The 22575-nt window shown below is 44.7% G+C and overlaps 1 protein-coding gene across 2 annotated transcripts in view; it reads left to right on the top strand.

Moving 5' to 3' along the window:
• Positions 1–22070, top strand: part of LOC142941118 (integrin alpha-3-like) — a 23921-nt gene extending 1851 nt beyond the window's left edge. The window contains exons 2-28 of one of the 2 annotated variants that reach the window (XM_076083409.1): positions 762–931; positions 1918–2045; positions 4816–4901; positions 5714–5850; positions 5925–6031; positions 6119–6211; positions 6303–6362; positions 6929–7082; positions 7572–7765; positions 7847–7935; positions 8017–8150; positions 9288–9365; positions 9469–9536; positions 12972–13108; positions 16752–16895; positions 17161–17258; positions 18251–18419; positions 18688–18774; positions 18884–18963; positions 19075–19152; positions 19258–19360; positions 19432–19608; positions 19943–20053; positions 20152–20262; positions 20779–20877; positions 21127–21252; positions 21744–22070. In XM_076083409.1, the coding sequence (XP_075939524.1) occupies positions 762–931; positions 1918–2045; positions 4816–4901; positions 5714–5850; positions 5925–6031; positions 6119–6211; positions 6303–6362; positions 6929–7082; positions 7572–7765; positions 7847–7935; positions 8017–8150; positions 9288–9365; positions 9469–9536; positions 12972–13108; positions 16752–16895; positions 17161–17258; positions 18251–18419; positions 18688–18774; positions 18884–18963; positions 19075–19152; positions 19258–19360; positions 19432–19608; positions 19943–20053; positions 20152–20262; positions 20779–20877; positions 21127–21252; positions 21744–21929 (3204 nt within the window). In that variant the 3' untranslated portion in view covers positions 21930–22070. Of the gene's footprint in view, positions 1–589; positions 932–1917; positions 2046–4815; positions 4902–5713; positions 5851–5924; positions 6032–6118; positions 6212–6302; positions 6363–6928; positions 7083–7571; positions 7766–7846; positions 7936–8016; positions 8151–9287; positions 9366–9468; positions 9537–12971; positions 13109–16751; positions 16896–17160; positions 17259–18250; positions 18420–18687; positions 18775–18883; positions 18964–19074; positions 19153–19257; positions 19361–19431; positions 19609–19942; positions 20054–20151; positions 20263–20778; positions 20878–21126; positions 21253–21743 lie in introns of those variants that run through there. The other variant, XM_076083408.1, reaches the window with a different exon arrangement.
• Positions 22071–22575: the final 505 nt, after the last annotated feature.

Genomic DNA, 22575 nt, shown 5'->3' with positions numbered 1-22575 from the left:
TCTCACAAGGCTGGTGGTTTGATCCCGGACTTGTGTTGAAGTACTGACAGTGTTTTATGAATTAATGATCGATTATTAATCATTAATATTGATGCATCAATGTGCAGCTGCTCCAGGTGGAGCCAGAATGAACTCCTTTATTTACAGTTTCACATTTCATAAACTCAGCTGATTATTCAAACTATCTGTAAATACATGCAGTGAAATACTCGAGTACAAGTAGTTCAGTACTGGAGTAACTATACTTATTATTATTACCTATATTTACATATAGTTTATAGTTTAGCAGCATTTTATGCAAATGTTAATGTTCCGTATGTTAAAGTTCCAAATGTCGACGTTTCGTATGTTAAAGTTACCAATGTTTACGTTCTGTAGCCACGCCCCGTACGTCCACGTCTCGTAGGCCATACGTTAACCATCAAGCGGTTACTGGATCTGGTCCAGCGAGTTGATCATCCACATCAACACAAAGGGGCAAACCTTCAGGTTGAGGTGTCTTTCACACACATGATATTGTGTTCACAGACGGTTCTCCTCTCTGAATGTGTTAACTTTACTGATTTACTAATCTCAGATCAGAGAGATTTAATCGCCCCCTTGGTGCAGCCCAGTTAGCTGGATGTAGTTTTGGGAACAGAAGAGAGTCCAGTAGAGGGCTTTGCCTGAACTCATAGACCCAGGGTTACGGTATTGTAACCTTCGTTTAGTTCCACCTGTCTGATACTGACATGCTGCTGCTGCTGTTTCCGTCCTCTCAGGTGTGTGTCTCCATGGCGACAGGTGTGTTTGTGTTGCTGAGCACGTGGGTCGGTGTGTGCGTGGCATTTAACCTCGACACGGCGTTCCCGCTGCTGAAGACGGGCGGAGACGGGAGTCTGTTTGGACTGTCTGTCGCTCTGCACCAAGACCTGAAGAGAGACAGATACCTGTGAGTGTACACCTGTCTGTCTGTCACCTGTCTGTCTCGATGCTGTATCCTCAGGTGAGTCCAGGTAAGTGGTTCTGTGGCCAACTTTAACTAGACTTCATGTTCGAGACAATAATATATAATAGAACCAACCAAAACCCCGTCAGTGTAATAATGTGGAGCATCAGGAGCTCCTTTACGCTGCTACACAGGAGGAATCCACATACACACACACACAAACACACACTAACACATGCACACACACACACACATAGTAATGTCATGTGAGGTGGTGTAAGGTAATTAACAAAAACAGGCAAAAGTTTTATTCTTCTTTTATAAACTCAGGTAACTCTCTTTATCAAAATCAAAAGTCCAAAACAAACAAAAGCGTCCAAGAGGAGATAATGGTTCATTAAACTGAACAGTATTAGAAAACTAGAACATTTCGTAGACATCTTGACAGTGTGGCTTCTAGTGCCCGAAGACGTCGTAATATACGTATATACACGCCGATGTTACCGGTAGTATCGTTGAGGTTCAATTGAGATAGCGCTTCTCTCTTTTCTGCATTTTAGATTCATACTCTTGGATTGAATCTTGTATTCGTGATGGACAGTCCACATCATGAGGAAGTTCATGAGTCCAATCAACAAAATACGGATACCGTCAGCCATCTGTGTTACTGGTTACTGAGACAGAATCAGCTGATTGGGTCACATGACTGTGAGATGAAACACAGAGTCCTCCGTCTGTCATTGTCTGTCCTTCATGTGTGTGTGTGTGTCCTTCACACTGAGAAGTCTCTTCATTTATTACAACAGGAACAATCAGCTTTATGCAAATTAGCCTATGACGTCATCTGGCGCCTTTTAGCAATTTTCATTATTACAACTTCCTGTCTCACCTCTCTTCTTGTCCCGCCTCTCTCTTCCTGTCTCACCTCTCCCACTTCTCTCTTCCTGTCTCACCTGTCTCTTCCTGTCTCACCTGTCTCATGCTGTCAGGCTATTGGTCGGAGCTCCCAGGGAGAAGGCAGAGACTAATGTTCCAGCCAATCGAACGGGAGGAGTGTACAGCTGCCCGATCACCGCCGACCAATCGGAGTGCAGCAGGATGAAGCTCATAGACCCAGGTGAGACTCACCTGCATTCAACCAGGAAGTCACATGATGTCTTTCACAGGAGACTCACCGGGTCTTCACCGAACCGACCGCTAACCGTTAGCATACCGACCGTTAACTGATAGCATACCGATCCCTAACCGTTAGCATACCAACCGCTAACTGATAGCATACCGACCCCTAACCGTTAGCATACCGGCCGCTAACTGATAGCATACTGACCGCTAACTGTTAGCATACCGACTGCTAACTGTTAGCATTCCGACAGCTAACCATCAGAAAGAGTCACACGGGTCATAGCAACAGCCTTGACAACAAAACATTTCTATTAACTATCTAGTGTCCAAATACAGTCTATATATTGTCTAAATACAGTCTATATATTGTCTAAATACAGTCTATATATTGTCTAAATACAGTCTATATATTGTCTATATACAGTCTATATAGTGTCTAAATACAGTCTATATATTGTCTAAATACAGTCTATATATTGTCTAAATACAGTCTATATATTGTCTAAATACAGTCTATATATTGTCTATATATTGTCTAAATACTGTCTATATATTGTCTAAATACAGTCTATATATTGTCTAAATACAGTCTATATATTGTCTATATACAGTCTATATAGTGTCTAAATACAGTCTATATATTGTCTAAATACAGTCTATATATTGTCTAAATACAGTCTATATATTGTCTAAATACAGTCTATATATTGTCTATATGTTGTCTAAATACTGTCTATATATTGTCTAAATACAGTCTATATATTGTCTAAATACAGTCTATATATTGTCTAAATACAGTCTATATATTGTCTATATACAGTCTATATATTGTCTATATACTGTCTAAATACAGTCTATATATTGTCTAAATACAGTCTATATATTGTCTAAATACAGTCTATATAGTGTCTAAATACAGTCTATATAGTGTCTAAATACAGTCTATATATTGTCTATATATTGTATACAGGTGCTGGTCATATAATTAGAATATCATCAAAAAGTTGATTTATTTCACTAATTCCATTCAAAAAGTGAAACTTGTCTATTATATTCATTCATTACACACAGACTGATATATTTCAAATGTTTATTTCTTTTAATTTTGATGATTATAACTGACAACTAAGGAAAATCCCAAATTCAGTATCTCAGAAAATTAGAATATTACTTAAGACCAATACAAAGAAAGGATTTTTAGAAATCTTGGCCAACTGAAAAGTATGAACATGAAAAGTATGAGCATGTACAGCACTCAATACTTAGTTGGGGCTCCTTTTGCCTGAATTACTGCAGCAATGCGGCGTGGCATGGAGTCGATCAGTCTGTGGCACTGCTCAGGTGTTATGAGAGCCCAGGTTGCTCTGATAGTGGCCTTCAGCTCTTCTGCATTGTTGGGTCTGGCATTTCGCATCATCCTCTTCACAATACCCCATAGATGTTCTATGGGGTTAAGGTCAGGAGAGTTTGCTGGCCAATTAAGAACAGGGATACCATGGTCCTTAAACCAGGTACTGGTTGCTTTGGCACTGTGTGCAGGTGCCAAGTCCTGTTGGAAAATGAAATCTGCATCTCCATAAAGTTGGTCAGCAGCAGGAAGCATGAAGTGCTCTAAAACTTCCTGGTATACGGCTGCGTTGACCTTGGACCTCAGAAAACACAGTGGACCAACACCAGCAGATGACATGGCACCCCAAACCATCACTGACTGTGGAAACTTTACACTGGACCTCAAGCAACGTGGATTGTGTGTCTCTCCTCTCTTCTTCCAGACTCTGGGACCCTGATTTCCAAAGGAAATGCAAAATTTACTTTCATCAGAGAACATAACTTTGGACCACTCAGCAGCAGTCCAGTCCTTTTTGTCTTTAGCCCAGGCGAGATGCTTCTGACGCTGTCTGTTGTTCAAGAGTGGCTTGACACAAGGAATGCGACAGCTGAAACCCATGTCTTGCATACGTCTGTGCGTAGTGGTTCTTGACGCACTGACTCCAGCTGCAGTCCACTCTTTCTGAATCTCCCCAACATTTTTGAATCGGTTTTGTTTCACAATCCTCTCCAGGGTGCGGTTATCCCTATTGCTTGTACACTTTTTTCTACCACATCTTTTCCTTCCCTTCGCCTCTCTATTAATGTGCTTGGACACAGAGCTCTGTGAACAGCCAGCCTCTTTTGCAATGACCTTTTGTGTCTTGCCCTCCTTGTGCAAGGTGTCAATGGTCGTCTTTTGGACAACTGTCAAGTCAGCAGTCTTCCCCATGATTGTGTAGCCTACAGAACTAGACTGAAAGACCATTTAAAGGCCTTTGCAGGTCTTTTGAGTTAATTAGCTGATTAGAGTGTGGCATTAGGTGTCTTCAATATTGAACCTTTTCACAATATTCTAATTTTCTGAGATACTGAATTTGGGATTTTCCTTAGTTGTCAGTTTCCTTAGTTGTGGTTATATATTGTATATATAACCAGGTATTTTGGTCAGATTTACGTTTTTGTCACGTCTGTTTAATATTGGTCATCGTCACAGAACAAACAGCTGATGTTTAGTTTTCATTTCTCTGGTCGGAGCTTTTAGGTAAATAATGTCCATCTGTTTTCAGCCCTGAGATGTTATCTCTCTCCTGGTGCATTATGGGTAGTCCATCCCTCAGGGAGAAGTGACAGCTGTTATCTGTTATCTGAAGTAACCACGACAACAGCCCATCACAGTAGTTTATTTTGGATGTCTCTGCAGATAAATGACGTTCACAATGTAACGTCCTTTTCAGACCTGAATTTGTCTGAAGACTTGATCGAGGACATGTGGTTGGGCGTCTCAGTGGCCAGTCAGGGCAGACCTGGGGGGAGGGTCCTGGTGAGTCTCTCTTCTTATTGGCTGATCAAGGTGTCACTGTTTCTAACTGTTTCAAACCTCAATGAAGCTGGATCTGAATGTAGAGGGTTTGTTCATCCAAAATACAAAACTGTAATCAATCACCTCCATTGACCTTTATTCACCTCCATTCACCTCCATTCACCTCCATTAACTTCTATTCGGGGGCGACCGTGGCTCACTGGCTTAAGAGGGTTGTCTGGTAACCCCAGGGTCAACAGTTCGATCCTCGACTGGGACGTGTCACGTGTCGTAGTGTCCCTGAGCAAGACACTGAACCCCTGGCTCCCTGGGCGCCTATCATTGGCAGCCCACTGCTCCCTATATACAGGGATGGGTCAAATGCAGAAGTCAAATTTCGTGTATATGACAATAAAAAGGGTTTCACCTACATTCACCTACATTAACTTCTATTTGCCTACATTCACCTTCACTCACCAGCAAACTAACTGATCAACAGGTGAGAACTGATCAACGAGCTGATTGACGTATTGATTGACGGACTGATTGACGTGTTGATTGACGGACTGATTGACGTATTGATTGACGTATTGATTGACATGTTGATTGACATATTGATTGACGTATTGATTGACATATTGATTGACGTACTGATTGACGTATTGACTGACTACTTAACTTACTAGTCAACTGATTCATTAATAATAATAATGAAATTACTGAAATGATCATAACTCGCTGACTGATTAACTAGTTACTGTCTGTCTACCCATCTAACTGACTGACTACATAGTTAACTAGCTAACTAACCCATCTCCTCTCTCTCTCTCCAGGCGTGCGGTCATCGCTTCGTTAAACTCTACGGAGCGTTCAGGCTCAGACACGTGATTGGTCGCTGTTATCTCCGTGGAAACGACCTCCAGTACGACGTCACGGACGTCCACTGGCCAAACCCCGACCAGCCCTGCAGGTAGGTCACATGACGCGAGGGTCACGTTATGCGAGGTGTTTCCTGTCAGTGAACCTGTGCTTGTGTGTGTTTAGTCACCTGGGTGATGTCAGCGGTGAGGTCATGTGTAACATGGGGATCTCTGCCTCCATCACGCAGAATGAGGTCATCGTCGGCTCACCTGGAAGCTACGATTGGCAAGGTGACGTTCTTACCTGTGGGCGGAGTCTAGAGTCTGTGTTCAGTTATCAATGTGTGTTTGTGTGTGTGGGTGTGTTTGTGTGTGTAGGAAACGTCCATGTCTCCTGGATGAACCCTGAGGTGGTTTTTGACACCCAGAGGAGCTCCTTCCCCAACATGCAGCGCAGGAACATTTATATCGGTGAACTGTCCCTTAAATGTTCCTCCTCTTCATCGTAATGTGTGTTTATGTGATGTATTATTAATTATTGATTGTGTGTGTGTGTTTACAGGATATTCTGTTGCTCAGGCTCGTCGTCTTCTCTCTCAGGATGATGAAACCATCGTAACAGGTGAGAACTGATCAACCAGCTGATTGACGTATTGATTGACGTATTGATTGACGTATTGATTGACGCATTGATTGACGGACTGATTGACATATTGGTTGACGGATTGACTGACGTATTGATTGACGGACTGATTGACTGACTGATTGACATATTGATTGCCGTGTTGATTGACGTATTGACTGATGTATTGATTGACGTGTTGATTGACGGATTGACGGACTGATTGATTGACGGACTGATTGACGTATTGATTGACGGACTGATTGACTGACTGATTGACATATTGATTGCCGTGTTGATTGACGTATTGACTGACGTGTTGATTGACGTGTTGATTGACGGATTGACTGACATATTGACGGACTGATTGACGTGTTGATTGACTGATTGACGGACTGATTGATTGACGGACTGATTGACGTATTGATTGACATATTGATTGACGGACTGATTGACGGACTGATTGACGGACTGATTGACGTATTGATTGACGGACTGATTGACGTATTGATTGACGGACTGATTGACGTATTGATTGACGGACTGATTCCGGTATTGAAAACCAGGAGCTCCTAAGGACAGTAAAGACGACGCTCGTGGCTCGGTGCTGTTGGCTGTGAAACGGGCCGACAAACTGCTGACTCAGCAAACTCTACGCGGGGAACAGATGGGCTCGTACTTCGGTAATGCCGTGGCAACCGCCGACCTCGACAACGACGGGTAACGGAGGATTCACACGAGGTCACTTCCTGTTTGTCGTCTTCTTTCTGTGTTCCAACATCTGGAAACAACACAAACTCATTTTTGTGGAACGTTTCATACTGAACTCTTGAAAAAGGTTCATTCGGTGACTTTAGTTTCTTTAAATACGTCAACAAAAAGTCAAATTTCAAGGAATTATTGTTTAGCATAAATATTAAGTTCTCTTATAAACCATTGAAGTACTTAATATGAAGTTATTATTACAGACTTGAAAAGAGTGTTTGATGATGATACACCACAGCCAAAAGTCTAAAAAACTTTAAATGAGATGTTTTTTCTTGAAACTTAGAGTTTAAAATGTGGAGATTTATAGAGCTATTCTTCAAAATAACCCAAAATATAGTAAACATATAATATTTACTGGAGTCAGCAAATGATCCATCCGGTCTAAAAACGAGTCTCTCTTTGTAATCAAGTTAAAGTTATCTCTATTTTTTCCTCCTGTAGGTGGAATGATCTGCTGGTGGGCGCTCCTTTTTACTTCCATCGTCAGCAGGAGGTGGGCGGGGCGGTTTATGTCTACATGAATGCGGGGGGTTGGTTTGATTCCCGGCCCAGCGTGACGCTGAGAGGACCGACCGGGTCGGCGTTCGGTATGGCTGTCGCTGCTGCTGGAGACCTGAACCAAGACGGCTTCCAGGGTGTGAAAACAAACTGAGATCACAATGAAGTGAATGTTTGAGATGTGTAATGAAGAAGCCCACCTGTTTGTGCCCTTTCAGACTTTGCAGTCGGAGCTCCTTTCCATGAAACAGGAAGTGTGATGATCTGGACCGGGAGCCGCGGTGGTGTCGCTACAGAACCGAGCCAGGTCTCCCAGTAAATCCCCCTCAGTATGATACCAGTCAATGTGTAGATCACACCTGAGACCCCCCTCTGGCTCCCTCTGCAGGTGATCCGGGGCAGCCGGGTCTCTCCTGTGTTCAGGACCTTTGGGTACTCTCTGTCTGGAGGTCTGGATGTTGATGAGAACAAATATCCAGACCTGCTGGTCGGCTCTCTGGACGACACCGTCGCTCTGCTCCGGTACCTCGAACCCTCCAATCACACAACACAGTCTGTTACTATCAAGTCACTTTCTAGTTTTACATTTTATTTCTTTCACTTAGATCCACATTTCACACTAAAAGGGCCAGTAACTAGCTGTAACTATCAATTACTACCTCTAACTATCAATAACTACCTCTAATTAAAGCTACAAGCAGCGATGTACGGGCCCTCGCACCTTCCCGCGTCTCGGGGGTACTGGCGGGATGCCGGCAGACGCAGGCGTGAATGTCTTCGACCTTCGGACAACACGTCCCAGAGTTCATTGTATTTTTCCGCTTGGACTGTGTGATGCTGGAAAATATGTAGTGCAAAAATGTTTAAGTCTACATGTGATACATCTGCGTACCAACTTTTATACATCTAGGTGAAACGTACTGTGAGGGCTGCATCGTCGAAATATTGTAGGGGGCGCTATCGAGCTGACTTGCCACTCTGAAGCATTAAAATCAAATCAGATAACTACTTTCAGGATTTTAAATGTGTGTGACAAGTTTGATTATGTTTTGAGCATTTTTAGCCCCTCAAAAACATCTTTGTTTTTGGTTGGTTGGTTGATTGATTGTTTGGTTGGTTGGTTGATTGGTTGGTTGATTGGTTGATTGGTTGGTTGGTTGGTTGGTTGGTTGGTTGATTGATTGATTGTTTGGTTGGTTGGTTTATTGGTTGGTTGATTGATTGATTGATTGATTGTTTGGTTGGTTTATTGGTTGGTTGGTTGGTTGGTTGGTTGGTTTATTGTTTGGTTGGTTGGTTGGTTTATTGGTTGGTTGATTGGTTGGTTGATTGATTGATTGGTTGATTGATTGGTTGGTTGGTTTATTGTTTGGTTGGTTGATTGGTTGGTTGGTTTATTGTTTGGTTGGTTGTTTGATTGATTGTTTGGTTGGTTGGTTGGTTTATTGGTTGGTTGATTGATTGATTGTTTGGTTGGTTGGTTGGTTGATTTATTGGTTGGTTGGTTGGTTGATTTATTGGTTGATTGGTTTGTTGGTTGGTTGTTTGATTGATTGGTTGGTTGGTTTATTGGTTGGTTGATTGGTTGGTTGGTTGTTTGATTGATTGTTTGGTTGATTGGTTTATTGGTTGGTTGATTGTTTGATTGATTTTCCTCAGAACTCGTCCAGTCCTTCACCTCAATAAAACCGTCAGAGTTTCCCCGGACGTCGTCGACCCGAACACTTGTGACTTCTGGTGAGATTCAAATCTACCAGCTGCTAACAGCTAACAGGCTAACAGCTAACTTGCTAACAGCTAACAGGCTAACAACTAACAGGTTGACTCACGGTGTGTGTAGTATCCAGGTGGAGGTGTGTTTCTCCTACATCTTCAGCACTGGAGAAAAGAGCGACAGAGACAACATCAGTAAGTAAACAGTCCTTTTTTTATTTGACTAACATTTATGATAACTATATGCATAGAATCATATTAATATATTTATTGTAATTATAATTTATAATAATCGATAATCTGACTGCAGTTTGGTGCTGCCGTTAATAGTCACTTGACTCAAAGCATGGCTGGCTGATCAAAGAGCTGATTGGCTGATTTCTTTTGATTTCTTTTGTTTTGTTTTATTCAATGTAAAATTAAATGATTGTGTTACATACTGTATCAACAAATACATATTGGGTGGCTGATAATAATAATAAGTAATATTAACCATACCAGATATACACACAATCTCCATATATATAAAGATATACATATTAGTGCTGGGCAACGATTACAATTTTTAATCGCGATTAATCGCATTGTTATGCACAAAGTTCAATAATGAATTCAAAAGTAGTGTATTGCGCACTTTTATTTTAAAGTACTACTATATGAACAAAAGGTCAATAACATTTGGTTTAAACACTTTAAACACATCAGGTTCTTGTTAGCAGCAGTATTCTCTTCACACAGCAGCAGTTCTATCTCTTCACTATCTGTGCTCAGTGTGTGACTGTGTGTGAAACGTTCCACTGCTGTGCAACAGGAATAACATGTTTCAGCACGTTTCATCTACATGTGTGTGTTGTGTCTTCATGACAGTCAGAGCATGTGAATGCAGCTCTACTGTTCATCACTATGATGCTGTAACTCAGAGGTGATGAAGGTGACCCAGCGATCAAAGAATAAAGACACTTTACCCACAATTTAGGTGTATTTTCCCCTTAACTCACGAGATGCAGCATGTTTTATACTTAATGTGAATATAATTCATACTTTGTTGGCATCTTATTCTGAAAACCGGATGTTCGTCTGAAGAAACCGGATGTTGTCTCACGTTAATATTTCTGCTAACAAAGTCCTTCGCTTGCTCCCAATCTGTGCCGTTTAAATGTGCTTACCGTGAATTTCAGCATATAGGTGCACTAACATGTAACTTAATTAATGAATGCGTTAACGCGATAATAACGGGTTAACTTGCCCAGCACTAATACATATATATAGTAGTGCTGGGCAAGTTAACGAGTTATTATCGGTTAACGCAGTCATTAATTAACACCGACAATTATTTTATAGCGCGTTAACGCATTTTTTTTATTTTGAAAGTCCGTGGAGGAAGTCTTCAGCAGACTCCGTTGATGCAGCTTGTGGGAGAAGTTTAGATAAACAAAAGCAAGACAAGCAGCGTTACAACGTGCACCCAGCTGTTGCTCTGCCTGGAGACTACTGGACATCGCTGCGGTAAAGTCAGCAGACACTTACATGTTAGTGCACCTATATACTGACATTCACGGTAAACTCATTCAAACGGCACAGGTCGGGAGCGAGCGAAGGACTTTGAAAGTTAGCGGAAATATTAGCGTGAGACAACATCCGGTTTCTTCAGACGAACATCCGGTTTTCAGAATAAGATGCCAACAAAGTATGAATTATATTCACATTAAGTATAAAACATGCTACCTGCATCTCGTGAGTTAAAGGGAAAATATACATATGATATAAGAATGATATAATATAAGAAATATGATCGCTACTGTGTAAAGAGAATACTGCTGTTAAAAATAACCTTATTTGTTTTAATAAGTGTTTGCAAACCAAATGTTATTGCCCTTTTGTTCATATAGCAGTACTTTTAAAATAAAAGTGCGCAATACACTACTTTTGAATTCATTATTGAACTTTGTCATAACAATGCGATTAATCGCAAAAAATCCATGCGATTAAATATTTTAATCGTTGCCCAGCACTAATATATAGATATTTATATTTATTCATCCCGCATTTGACCCATCCCTGTACAGGGAGCAGTGGGCTGCTGAGAAGCACCCGGGGAGCGGTTAGGGGTTCAGTGTCTTGCTCAGGGACACTTCGGCATAGGACTCATAGCAGCCGAGGATCGAACTGCCGACCTTGCGGTTACCGGACGACCCTCTCTACCCCAGGAGCCACGGTTGCCCTGTATCTGTCCCTAACCTGAGAGATTGTTTATGACGACGCGATGTAACGAGACTGTTAATGTTCAGCAGCCGCTAATCAGCATTAACCAGCTTCCTGTGTGTGTGTGTGTGTGCTCTCAGCTAATTGGCCAACCTGATTGATTGAAAGGAAAAAGCTGTCAATTACCGCCTGCTGTTAATCAACAGTGACACACACACACACACACACACACACACATCAGATGACATCATGCTGTGTCCTTGTGTGTCCTCGTCTTCTGTGTGTTTCTGTGAATAATAAATCACATTACAGAGAATGATACTGTTACATCTGAGACACTCACACACACACACACTCAGTATTCCTCATGGAGCTCTGTGTGTCCTGCTTCTGTCTCATTAATTTGACCAATCAGAGACGAGGTCACTCTGTTGCTACGACACCAAACATCCACACACAGATACACACACACACACACAATAAGACAAAACTCTAAAACACAGAATGAATGCAGTGATAAATAGATATATAAACCCTCATTTTAATAATGAATAGAGAGATGTAAATATGTGTCACATTATGATGAAGTCATAAACCAGGAAGTACTCAGATTACTGCAGTAAAAGTAGAATTACCACATATACTCCATATCCAAATACTACAAGTAAAAGTACTGCATTCAAAATGTGACTTGAGTAAAAGTAGAAAAGGATCAACATCAAAATACCAAAAGTACAAATACTCCTCATGCACAATAATATGTATATTCTATTATTATATAATATTACCTTTAATGTTGCAGCTGGTGAAGGTGGAGCTCATTTGAATATAAATATACTGAATATAAACTTCTATAATCTAATACATCATAATCATTTCGTTAATTATATTTTCTATTGATTATCTGAATCCTTAAGTATCAACTGAGTCACTGAATCACTGAGTCACTGCTTCACTGAGTCACTGAATCACTGAGTCACCGCTTCACTGAGTCACTGAATCACTGAGTCACTGCTTCACTGAGTCACTGCTTCACTGAGTCACTGCTTCACTGCTTCACTGAGTCACAGCGTCACTGCTTCAGAGTCACTGCTTCACTGAGTCACTGCTTCACTGAGTCACTGCTTCACTGCTTCACTGAGTCACAGCGTCACTGCTTCACTGAGTCACTGCTTCACTGAGTCACTGCTTCACTGCGTCACTGCTTCACTGAGTCACTGCTTCACTGAATCACTAAATCAACTGAACAAATCAATGATTCAATGATGCTAAAGTTCCTGTAAGATGAAAATTAAATTAATTATATTTCTTTGTCTGAAGAAACAATAAATCTCCATTTCAACATCTGACGTTGTTGACTAATCTTTTTAGGTGTCTCACAGCCAATCAAAGGGCTGTTCCTTCTTTAACTGTCTCTTTGTGTCTCAGCCGTCCACTTCGTCGTCACCGCGGACGTCACCGCCATCAAGTCCCGCCTCCATTTCCGTGACAACGGGCAGAGCGTGTTCTCCGGTTTCCTGTCGATGCCGAATAAACGATGTGAAACTCTGAGAGTCCAGCTGCTGGTGAGACACATTCATCAGATGACGTCTGTTAGCGTCCTGTTAGGACCCTGTTAACGTCCTGTTAGCACCCTGTTAGTGTCCCGTTAGTGCCCTGTTAGCACCCTGTTAGTGTCCTGTTAGCACCTTGTTAGTGCTCTGTTAGCACCCTGTTAGTGTCCCGTTAGCGCCATGTTAGTGCCCTGTTAGTGCCCTGTTAGCGCCCTGTTAGTGTCCCGTTAGTGCCCTGTTAGCACCCTGTTAGTGTCCCGTTAGTGCCCTGTTAGCACCCTGTTAGTGTCCCGTTAGCGCCCTGTTAGCACCCTGTTAGTGCCCTGTTAGCACCCTAATAGCGCCTTGTTAGTGTCATGTTAGCACCTTGTTAGTGCGCTGTTAGCACCTTGTTAGTGCGCTGTTAGCACCTTGTTAGTGCGCTGTTAGCACCTTGTTAGTGCCCTGTTAGCACCTTGTTAGTGTCCTGTTAGCACCTTGTTAGTGCCCTGTTAGCACCTTGTTAGTGCCCTGTTAGCACATTGTTAGTGCCCCGTTACCACCTTGTTAGTGTCCTGTTAGCACCCTGTTAGCACATTGTTAGTGTCCTGTTAGCACCTTGTTAGTGTCCTGTTAGCACCCTGTTAGCACCCTGTTAGCGCCCTGTTAGCGCCCTGTTAGTGTCCCGTTAGCGCCATGTTAGCGCCCCGTTAGTGCCCTGTTAGCGCCCCGTTAGTGTCCCGTTAGTACCCTGTTAGCACCCTGTTAGTGTCACGTTAGCGCCATGTTAGTGCCCTGTTAGTGTCCTGTTAGTGTCCCGTTAGCGCCCTGTTAGCACCTTGTTAGTGCCCTGTTAGCACCTTGTTAGTGCCCTGTTAGCACATTGTTAGTGCCCCGTTACCACCTTGTTAGTGCCCTGTTAGCACCCTGTTAGTGTCCCGTTAGTGCCCTGTTAGCACCCTGTTAGTGTCCTGTTAGCGCCCTGTTAGCACCCTGTTAGCGCCCTGTTAGCGCCCTGTTATTGCCCTGTTAGCGCCCTGTTAGCACCCTGATAGCGCCTTGTTAGTGTCATGTTAGCACCTTGTTAGTACGCTGTTAGCACCTTGTTAGTGCGCTGTTAGCACCTTGTTAGTGCGCTGTTAGCACCTTGTTAGTGCCCTGTTAGCACCTTGTTAGTGCCCTGTTAGCACCTTGTTAGTGCCCTGTTAGTGCCCTGTTAGCACCTTGTTAGTGCCCTGTTAGCACCTTGTTAGTGCCCTGTTAGCACATTGTTAGTGCCCCGTTACCACCTTGTTAGTGTCCTGTTAGCACCCTGTTAGCACATTGTTAGTGTCCTGTTAGCACCTTGTTAGTGTCCTGTTAGCACCCTGTTAGCACCCTGTTAGCGCCCTGTTAGCGTCCCGTTAGCGCCATGTTAGCGCCCCGTTAGCGCCCTGTTAGCGCCCCGTTAGTGTCCCGTTAGTGCCCTGTTAGCACCCTGTTAGTGTCACGTTAGCGCCATGTTAGCACCTTGTTAGTGCCCTGTTAGCACATTGTTAGTGCCCTGTTACCACCTTGTTAGTGCCCTGTTAGCACCCTGTTAGCACCCTGTTAGCGCCCTGTTAGCACCCTGTTAGTGCCCTGTTAGAGCCCTGTTAGTGTCCCGTTAGCGCCATGTTAGCGCCCCGTTAGTGCCCTGTTAGCGCCCCGTTAGTGTCCCGTTAGTGCCCTGTTAGCACCCTGTTAGTGAAAATGGGTTGATTATGGTTTCTCTTGAACACTGGAATTATTTTATTAGGCTCCATGTTTCACTTGTTTCACCTCAAGCGAAGGAGTTCAAGTATCTCGGGGTCTTGTTCACGAGTGAGGGTAAGATGGAGCGGGAGATCGACAGACGGATCGGTGCGGCTCCAGCAGTAAAGCAGGCGCTGCACCGGACCGTCTTGGTGAAGAGGGAGCTGAGCCGGAAGGCAAAGCTCTCAATTTACCACTCGGTCTACGTTCCTACCCTCACCTATGGTCACGAACTCTGGGTCGTGACCGAAAGGACAAGGTCGCGGCTACAAGCGGCCGAAATGAGCTTCCTCCGTAGGGTGGCCGGGCTCAGCCTTAGAGATAGGGTAAGGAGCTCGGTCATCAGGAGGGAGCTTGGAGTCGAGCCGCTACTCCTTCGCGTCGAAAGGAGTCAGCTGAGGTGGTTCGGGCATCTAATTAGGATGCCTCCTGGACGCCTCCCACTGGAGGTTTTCCAGGCACGTCCAACTGGGAAGAGACCCCGGGGAAGACCCAGAACACGCTGGAGGGATTACATCTCCCAGCTGGCCTGGGAACGCCTCGGGATCCCCCAGAATGAGCTGGAACATGTTGCCGGTGAGGGGAAGTCTGGGTCAGCCTGCTTGGCCTCTTGCCACCGCGACCCGACCCTGGATAAGCGGAGGAAAATGGATGGATGGATGGCTCCATGTTTCAGGTTAAACTTAAATGATAAAACTCATCAAACACTCAGGAATGATCAGCCTCACGTGACTGAATGAAATGATGATAAATTATGTAAAAAGTGTTTAGTCTCTCCAGCTCCCTCTGACTTTAATTGTTTCCATAATAAAGTTATTGAGGGAAACATCAGATCATGAAAACACAAATCTGTTGTTTGTGGTCCTTTTGTTGTTCAGTCTACAATGAACATTTATTTAAACCAGATGTTGAATCAGAAACCTAATCAAATATAAACTAGAGTTTATTCTGTGATCTGTCTTCACTCTGGTGTTAAACTCCAGTCAGTCCGATCGGCTGCAGCGTCCAATCACATGACTGATGAACAATGAGGGGGCGTGTCGGCCGTTAAAAGACTTCCTGGAAGTCTGTTCTCGTGGTTCCTCACTCATGGCTACTCAGAGGTCCCTCCTCGATCCTCGCTCCTCAGAGCTAAATAAGAGCTTTGGGACGGCCGTCAATATGGCGGAGCAGAACAACTTCCGGTTCAATCGAGGATCGAGGAAACGACAATTAAGAGACTTGGGATGTACCCATCCTGTCACTTCTTCACGTCCTTCTTATTGTGTTGTGGTTCATACAGGACGATAGATGTTCACATGATGTTAGAGACTCACTTTTATTCCATTAACTATAAATCCTTTCACTTCATGTAAACCTGAAACCTACAGAGACGATCTTCTCCGTCAGTGTTTAGTCATGTTTACATTCTGTGAAGGGTTCTCTATTTTAGATTCACATCATTAATAACTCATCAATAACTATCTTCTGTATAAAGATAAGAGGAGAAAAGTCTGATCAGAGAATGAAGTCTCCTTGATGTCACAGCTTCACCTCTTTGTTCACAGAGCCGGCCGACCGCGTGACATTTAGAGCATGTTAGTGCATGTGAGTCCCTTTTAGTGCATGTGAGCGTGCCCCACCGGTTAGCTCATTGCTCTGCTCTCGTACAGCGCTTACAGCTGAAACGCTGTTCCCCCTCAGGTTAACGCTGTTAGCATTTTTAGCTACTAGCCGCCGGCTCAGTTGTCGCCATGTTGAGAGCCACGTGGAGGCAATAGATATGCTCTGAATCTCGCATTGTTCACCTTCAAAGTGAACTGAAGCCGTTAACAGCAGAGACTGAAAACTATCCCTAAAAAGAAAGCTCCTCATATGAAAGTGTTGTTGAGGTTCTTCTGTTCCGTGTGATTATGTTCTGCAGAGTCCGATCCGAGACAAAGTGAAACCTCTGGTGTTCTCCCTGAACGTCTCTCTGTACGAGAAGCTTCCCAAGAAAAAGAACGCCGTACAGGACCTGAAGCGCCTCCCAGTACTGAGCCAGTCACCCCGACTCATCAGAACCCAGGTCAGAACCAAAGAGAATTCTTCATAGCCTAGATCAGAACCCATCAGAAAAAGCTTTTAGCAGAATCCAGATCAAAATCAGACCCAAGGTCAGAACTCTGAAGAAACCATTTCCAAACTAAATTTAGGTCAGAATGCATAGAACACAAAAAACAACTGAACCTGCATTAGAACCCACCACAGAATGTCAGAAATAAGAACAAAGAACCCACCTCAGAAGTCAAGACATCAGAAATGTTTGAACATCTGTTTCCTCATCTCATCAGATCCACATCCAGAAGGCCTGTGGTTCTGATAACCGCTGCCATAGTAATCTGCAGATGACGGCCCAGTTCACGGATGAGAACCAGAACCCCTTCGCTGTGTGAGTGAACTCCTCACTGCTTCCTGTCTTTGTGCTAGAACACATTAGTTTTGTGATGACTAAAGTTATGAGGAAAACCCAGAACGTGTTGGACTGATTCATTCCATATCATACACCCATGACGCTTATACTATCAAATACATGTGACATCGATTTTCATCAACCAACCACTGGAGACCGAAGTATCCGCTTGAATCCAATGTCATTTGAAGTCGGCGCGTTGAAGATTCAGAGACGTCGGGGTAATTCTCTCTGATAGACTCGACGTCTCTTCTGGGAGGATCTGTTTGAATGTTTTAGTTTAAAGATGAAGACTGAAGACTTGACTTCTAACTCGTCCTAAAGGACACGGTACTGGACTCAGACATGCCTTGAAGGACTTTGGACTTGACTCTGACCCTAAAAGACGACTTGGACTTGCCTGACAGGACCTGGGACTTCACTTGTCTTGAGGATCTAGGCATTGAATGTGACTTTATGTTCTTAGAAATTGGATAAAGATGACTAAAATATTCTTCTTAATGACTTGGGACGTGACTTGGACTTGCCCTTTATGACATGACTACCTGGCTTGAATCTTCCCCTAAAGGATGTGGGACTTGAAACGTTACTTGAGATTTAACTTAGAAATTCCTTAAAGGACTTCACGTAGATTTGAAGACCTGGGAGGTAACATGGACTAAAGGACCTAAGTACTTCACTTGAGACTTGGACTTGATTCTTCCCTTGAACCTGGGAGTTTGAACCAGGGACTGGACTCTGGATTTGACTCAGATTCCCCCTAAAGAAAGCGAGACGTTACTTGGGGTTTGAGTCGTTGAGTCATCCTAAAGTTCTTGGGTCTTGACTGGAGATTTGGACCATTAAAGCATCTCTGACGGTAACAGTAACTCCTGCAGTCCTGCACGATATCAGCTCTGAACTAATATGTTGCAAATGACTTCCTGCTGCTGCTTTCATGCTGTGATTTGTGTATTTGTGTGTGTTTACAGGCAGGAGGGCAGTCAGGTGTTGTACTACAACGCCAACCTTAACAGACTATTTTTGGAGGTTAATGTCAGCAACACACCGTCTCTGGGCCGACAAGCAGAGGATGCTCACAATGCCGTTCTGAACATTAGCATCCCACCATCACTCATTTACTCCGGAGTCCGAACAAAGGTAGTGACTTTATCCTAAAGGACTTGACTGATTGACTTAAGACTTACCCTAAAGGACTGGACTGATTGACCCTGATAGACCCTGAAGGACTGGACTGACTGACCCTGATGGACTGGACTGATTGACCCTGATAGACCCTTAAGGACTGGACTGACTGACCCTGATGGACTGGACTGATTGACCCTGAAGGACTGGACTGATTGACCCTGATGGACCCTGAAGGACGTGGGACCAGAGATTCCTACAGCCAGTCCTGTTTGTGTTTCAGGGTGACATCCAGGCAGTGATGGGGTGTTCTGTTGAGGACGCTGTTCTTCTGTGTGAGCTGGGGAACCCGTTCAAAAGCAACCGGCAGGTACACAACGTCCTGACAGTCTTTGACAGTCCAGCTGGTATCGTCTGGCCCTCAGTGCTCTGACTGAGACTCTAACGGATCTGATTCTCCGTCTCTCTCTGTATTTCAGGTTCAGGTGTTGATAATATTTCAGCCGTCTGAAATCAGTTTAGACACCAGAGAGATTCAGTCTCTGCTGCAGCTGTCCACGTAGGACACACACACACACACACACCTACAAACAGACACACACACACACACACACACACACACACCTGTCTAAAGGTATTCTAATGAGTCGTGGTTCCTGTGCGTCTTCAGGTTCAGTGAGCAGTCAGATCTGTTTCCTGTCTCCGTCTCCATGTTGGTGGAGTATTCTCTGCAGACGTCTCTCACTCTGTAAGTTCCTCTCAGTCAAGAACATTTAACGTTCACCTCTGAGCTCATGACCTCTCTCTCTCATTGGTTGACAGAATCACTCCTCTCTCTCTCATTGGTTGACAGAATCACTCCTCCGGGTCCCGTCTCCTTCGGCGGTCATGTGATTGGTGAGTCGGCCGTGAAGGAGACGGAGGACGTCGGCAGTTTGCTGCTCTTCACCTTCCAGGTTGGTCTAAAACTCGTCTGACTTATAAAGAGTGAACAGGTCAGGTGATGACCCACGACCTCCTCTGATAGGTGCACATCAGTGGGAAGCCGCTGGGTAGCCTAGGCAACCTGCAGGTGGAGTTTGATTGGCCGACAGAGGTGTCCAATGGGAAGTGGCTGCTGTACCTTACAGAGATCCGAGTGAACGACTCGTCAGAGGCTCGCTGTGCTCCGCCGGGCGACATCATCAACCCCCTCAACCTACTGGTAACTATGGCAACATGAGGTCCCGCTGGTTCACATCAGACTCTGTTAGAAGGTCTGAAGAGAAGAATCTCTTAATAATGACGGTTAACATCCTAAAGCTTGCTTACATACTGAGGTGTGACGCTGGATCCGGGTCTACAGGGAAAGACCCGGACCATCACACATGAACGACTGGTTTAACTGTGTTATAGTCGGTTCTTCATATTTGTCCTCCTTAAAAAACATTGTTTATTCATTTGAATCCGTTGGTTTGTTGCAGGTCCATGTTTTAGATTCACTAACTCCAGAATGAGAAAGAAGATGACTTGTGTTGACTGTGTTCCTGTTTGCTCAGCTGTCAAAGGAGGAGAAGAGAAAGAGGAGGAGTCTGGAGGAGAAGAAGGAGGAGCCGAGAGAAAAACCTCTACCTGTCCTCCACCAGAAAAAGAAGACGTCCTACATTCTGGTACAAACTCTGGGTCAATTGATTTGATGGGTGGGGCTAAACATCCAGTAAATGATGGTCCCTCAGGTATAAAAGTACAAATGTGTGTTTGTGTGCAGGACTGTGTTCACGGAGCTAAATGTGTGACCTTCGTCTGTCCGCTGACCAACATGAAGAACTCAGCAACTCTGACTGTCAGAGCCAGACTGTGGAACTCCACCATGATGGAGGTACGAACTCTGTGTACTACCTGCTCAGGTACTCTGTTCTCTACCTGTTCAGGTACTCTGTTCACTACTTGCTCAGGTACTCTGTTCTCTACCTGTTCGGGTACTCTGTTCACTACTTGCTCAGGTACTCTGTTCTCTACCTGTTCAGGTACTCTGTTCACTACTTGCTCGGGTACTCTGTTCTCTACCTGCTCGGGTACTCTGTTCTCTACCTGCTCGGGTACTCTGTTCTCTACCTGTTCGGGTACTCTGTTCTCTACCTGTTCGGGTACTCTGTTCACTACCTGTTCGGGTACTCTGTTCACTACCTGTTCGGGTACTCTGTTCTCTAACTGTTCGGGTACTCTGTTCTCTACCTGTTCGGGTACTCTGTTCTCTACCTGCTCGGGTACTCTGTTCACTACCTGTTCGGGTACTCTGTTCTCTACCTGCTAGGGTACTCTGTCCTCTACCTGCTCGGGTACTCTGTCCTCTACCTGTTCCGGTATCTATATCAGATCTTCTTGTGTGTTTCAGGACTACAGAGATGCTCGCAGTGTGTTGGTTCGAGGTCGGGTGACTCTGAAGCTGCAGACGAACAAACCGACCATCAACATGGAGCCTCACAGCTCAGAGGTACCGAACCCAGAGTTCTTCTTGTTGTGGTTCTCAGTGTTCCCAGTTCCCCTGGAAGAGATTTACAAACAGTGGAATTACAACTTCCTGGTCCGTCACGTGCTGTCATGAGGCCCAAAACGACTTCTTCCCATTGACTTACATTGAGAAAGAGACGCCTGTAACTCAGAGGATTATTTATTTTGAGGTGATTGAACGCTCCTCTAACATCCATGAGTTCCCTCTTGAATCCGTGTTCTTCCTCTGCAGATTGAAGTCCACATCTATCCCGACCCGGGTCAGCAGCCGGGGTCCAGAGCCCCCATGTGGATCGTCGTGGTCTCCGTCCTGGCTGGAGTTTTACTGCTGGCTGTGATCTGCCTGCTGCTCTGGAAGGTAAACTGATCCCGAGACAAACCTCTGAATGTCGATGTCGTGTCCTGGTTACAGGATCTATGGCCAACCAAAAGTCCACAGAAGTGACTGTAAAATGATTCATGTCTAACATCGTCATCACCTCCTGGTTTGGTAAAGTGCCATTGTGTCGCCCCCTGCTGTTCAATGTGGGTTCTTCGTGAGAGCCGGCAGCAGAGAAACGTACCAGGCCAAGACCCAGAAAGCCCACATGAAGAGCCAGCCATCTGAGAGGGAGAGGCTGGACCAGGAGCTCTGAGTCCGTCTGTAAGGACCAGCTGTTGACCCACTTCTTTCTCCTCTGCTTCTTTCCTTCCTTCCTTCCTTCCTGCATCTGATCGATCAGCTTGTCGATTGATCTTTGTGAATCTGTTTCTCTGCTGATGTCTTTTTCTCTTTGTGAACTCCAGTTTCATGAGTTCTGGAGATTTGCTTCAGAGACTTCATACAAGGTTTCTGTGTTTTGTCTGCAGTGCGGTTTCTTTGTGCGTCGGAGGGCGTGGCGGACCACGACGCTCCACCAGGGAAGGATTATGGGGAAAGATGAGCAGCAGCAGCTCAGGAACTCTGACGGCTTCCTGATCCAAGACCACGTCTCCTCATCCAGGAACAGGAAGTCACCCAGACACTGGGTCACCTCCTGGACTGATATGCACTGAGAGGCAGAATCAATGGAAACACATCCTGAACCAGACCAAACCAGACCATCACACCCTGAACCGGACCAATTCAGACCATCACACCCTGAACCGGACCAAACCAGACCATCACACCCTGAACCAGACCAATTCAGACCATCACACCCTGAACCAGACCAAACCAGACCATCCCACCCTGAACCGGACCAATCCAGACCATCACACCCTGAACCGGACCAAATCAGACCATCACACCCTGAACCGGACCAAACCAGACCATCACACCCTGAACCGGACCAAACCAGACCATCACACCCTGAACCGGACCAAACCAGACCATCACACCCTGAACCAGACCATCACACCCTGAACCGGACCAAACCAGACCAACACATCCTGAACCAGACCATCACACCCTGATCGGACCAAACCAGACCAACACACCCTGAATCGGACCAAACCAGACCAACACACCCTGAACCGGACCAAACCAGACCATCACACCCTGAACCAGACCATCACACCCTGATCCGGACCAAACCAGACCATCACACCCTGAACCGGACCAAACCAGACCAACACACCCTGAATCGGACCAAACCAGACCATCACACCCTGAACCAGACCAAACCGGACCATCACACCCTGAACCAGACCAAACCGGACC

Source organism: Anarhichas minor, unplaced genomic scaffold (assembly GCF_050575085.1).
Source record: "Anarhichas minor isolate MPS153535 unplaced genomic scaffold, ASM5057508v1 ptg000129l, whole genome shotgun sequence".
NCBI lineage: Eukaryota > Metazoa > Chordata > Actinopteri > Perciformes > Anarhichadidae > Anarhichas > Anarhichas minor.
Note: the sequence above shows the minus strand (reverse complement) of the source record. Positions and strands in the feature narration are given on the sequence as shown.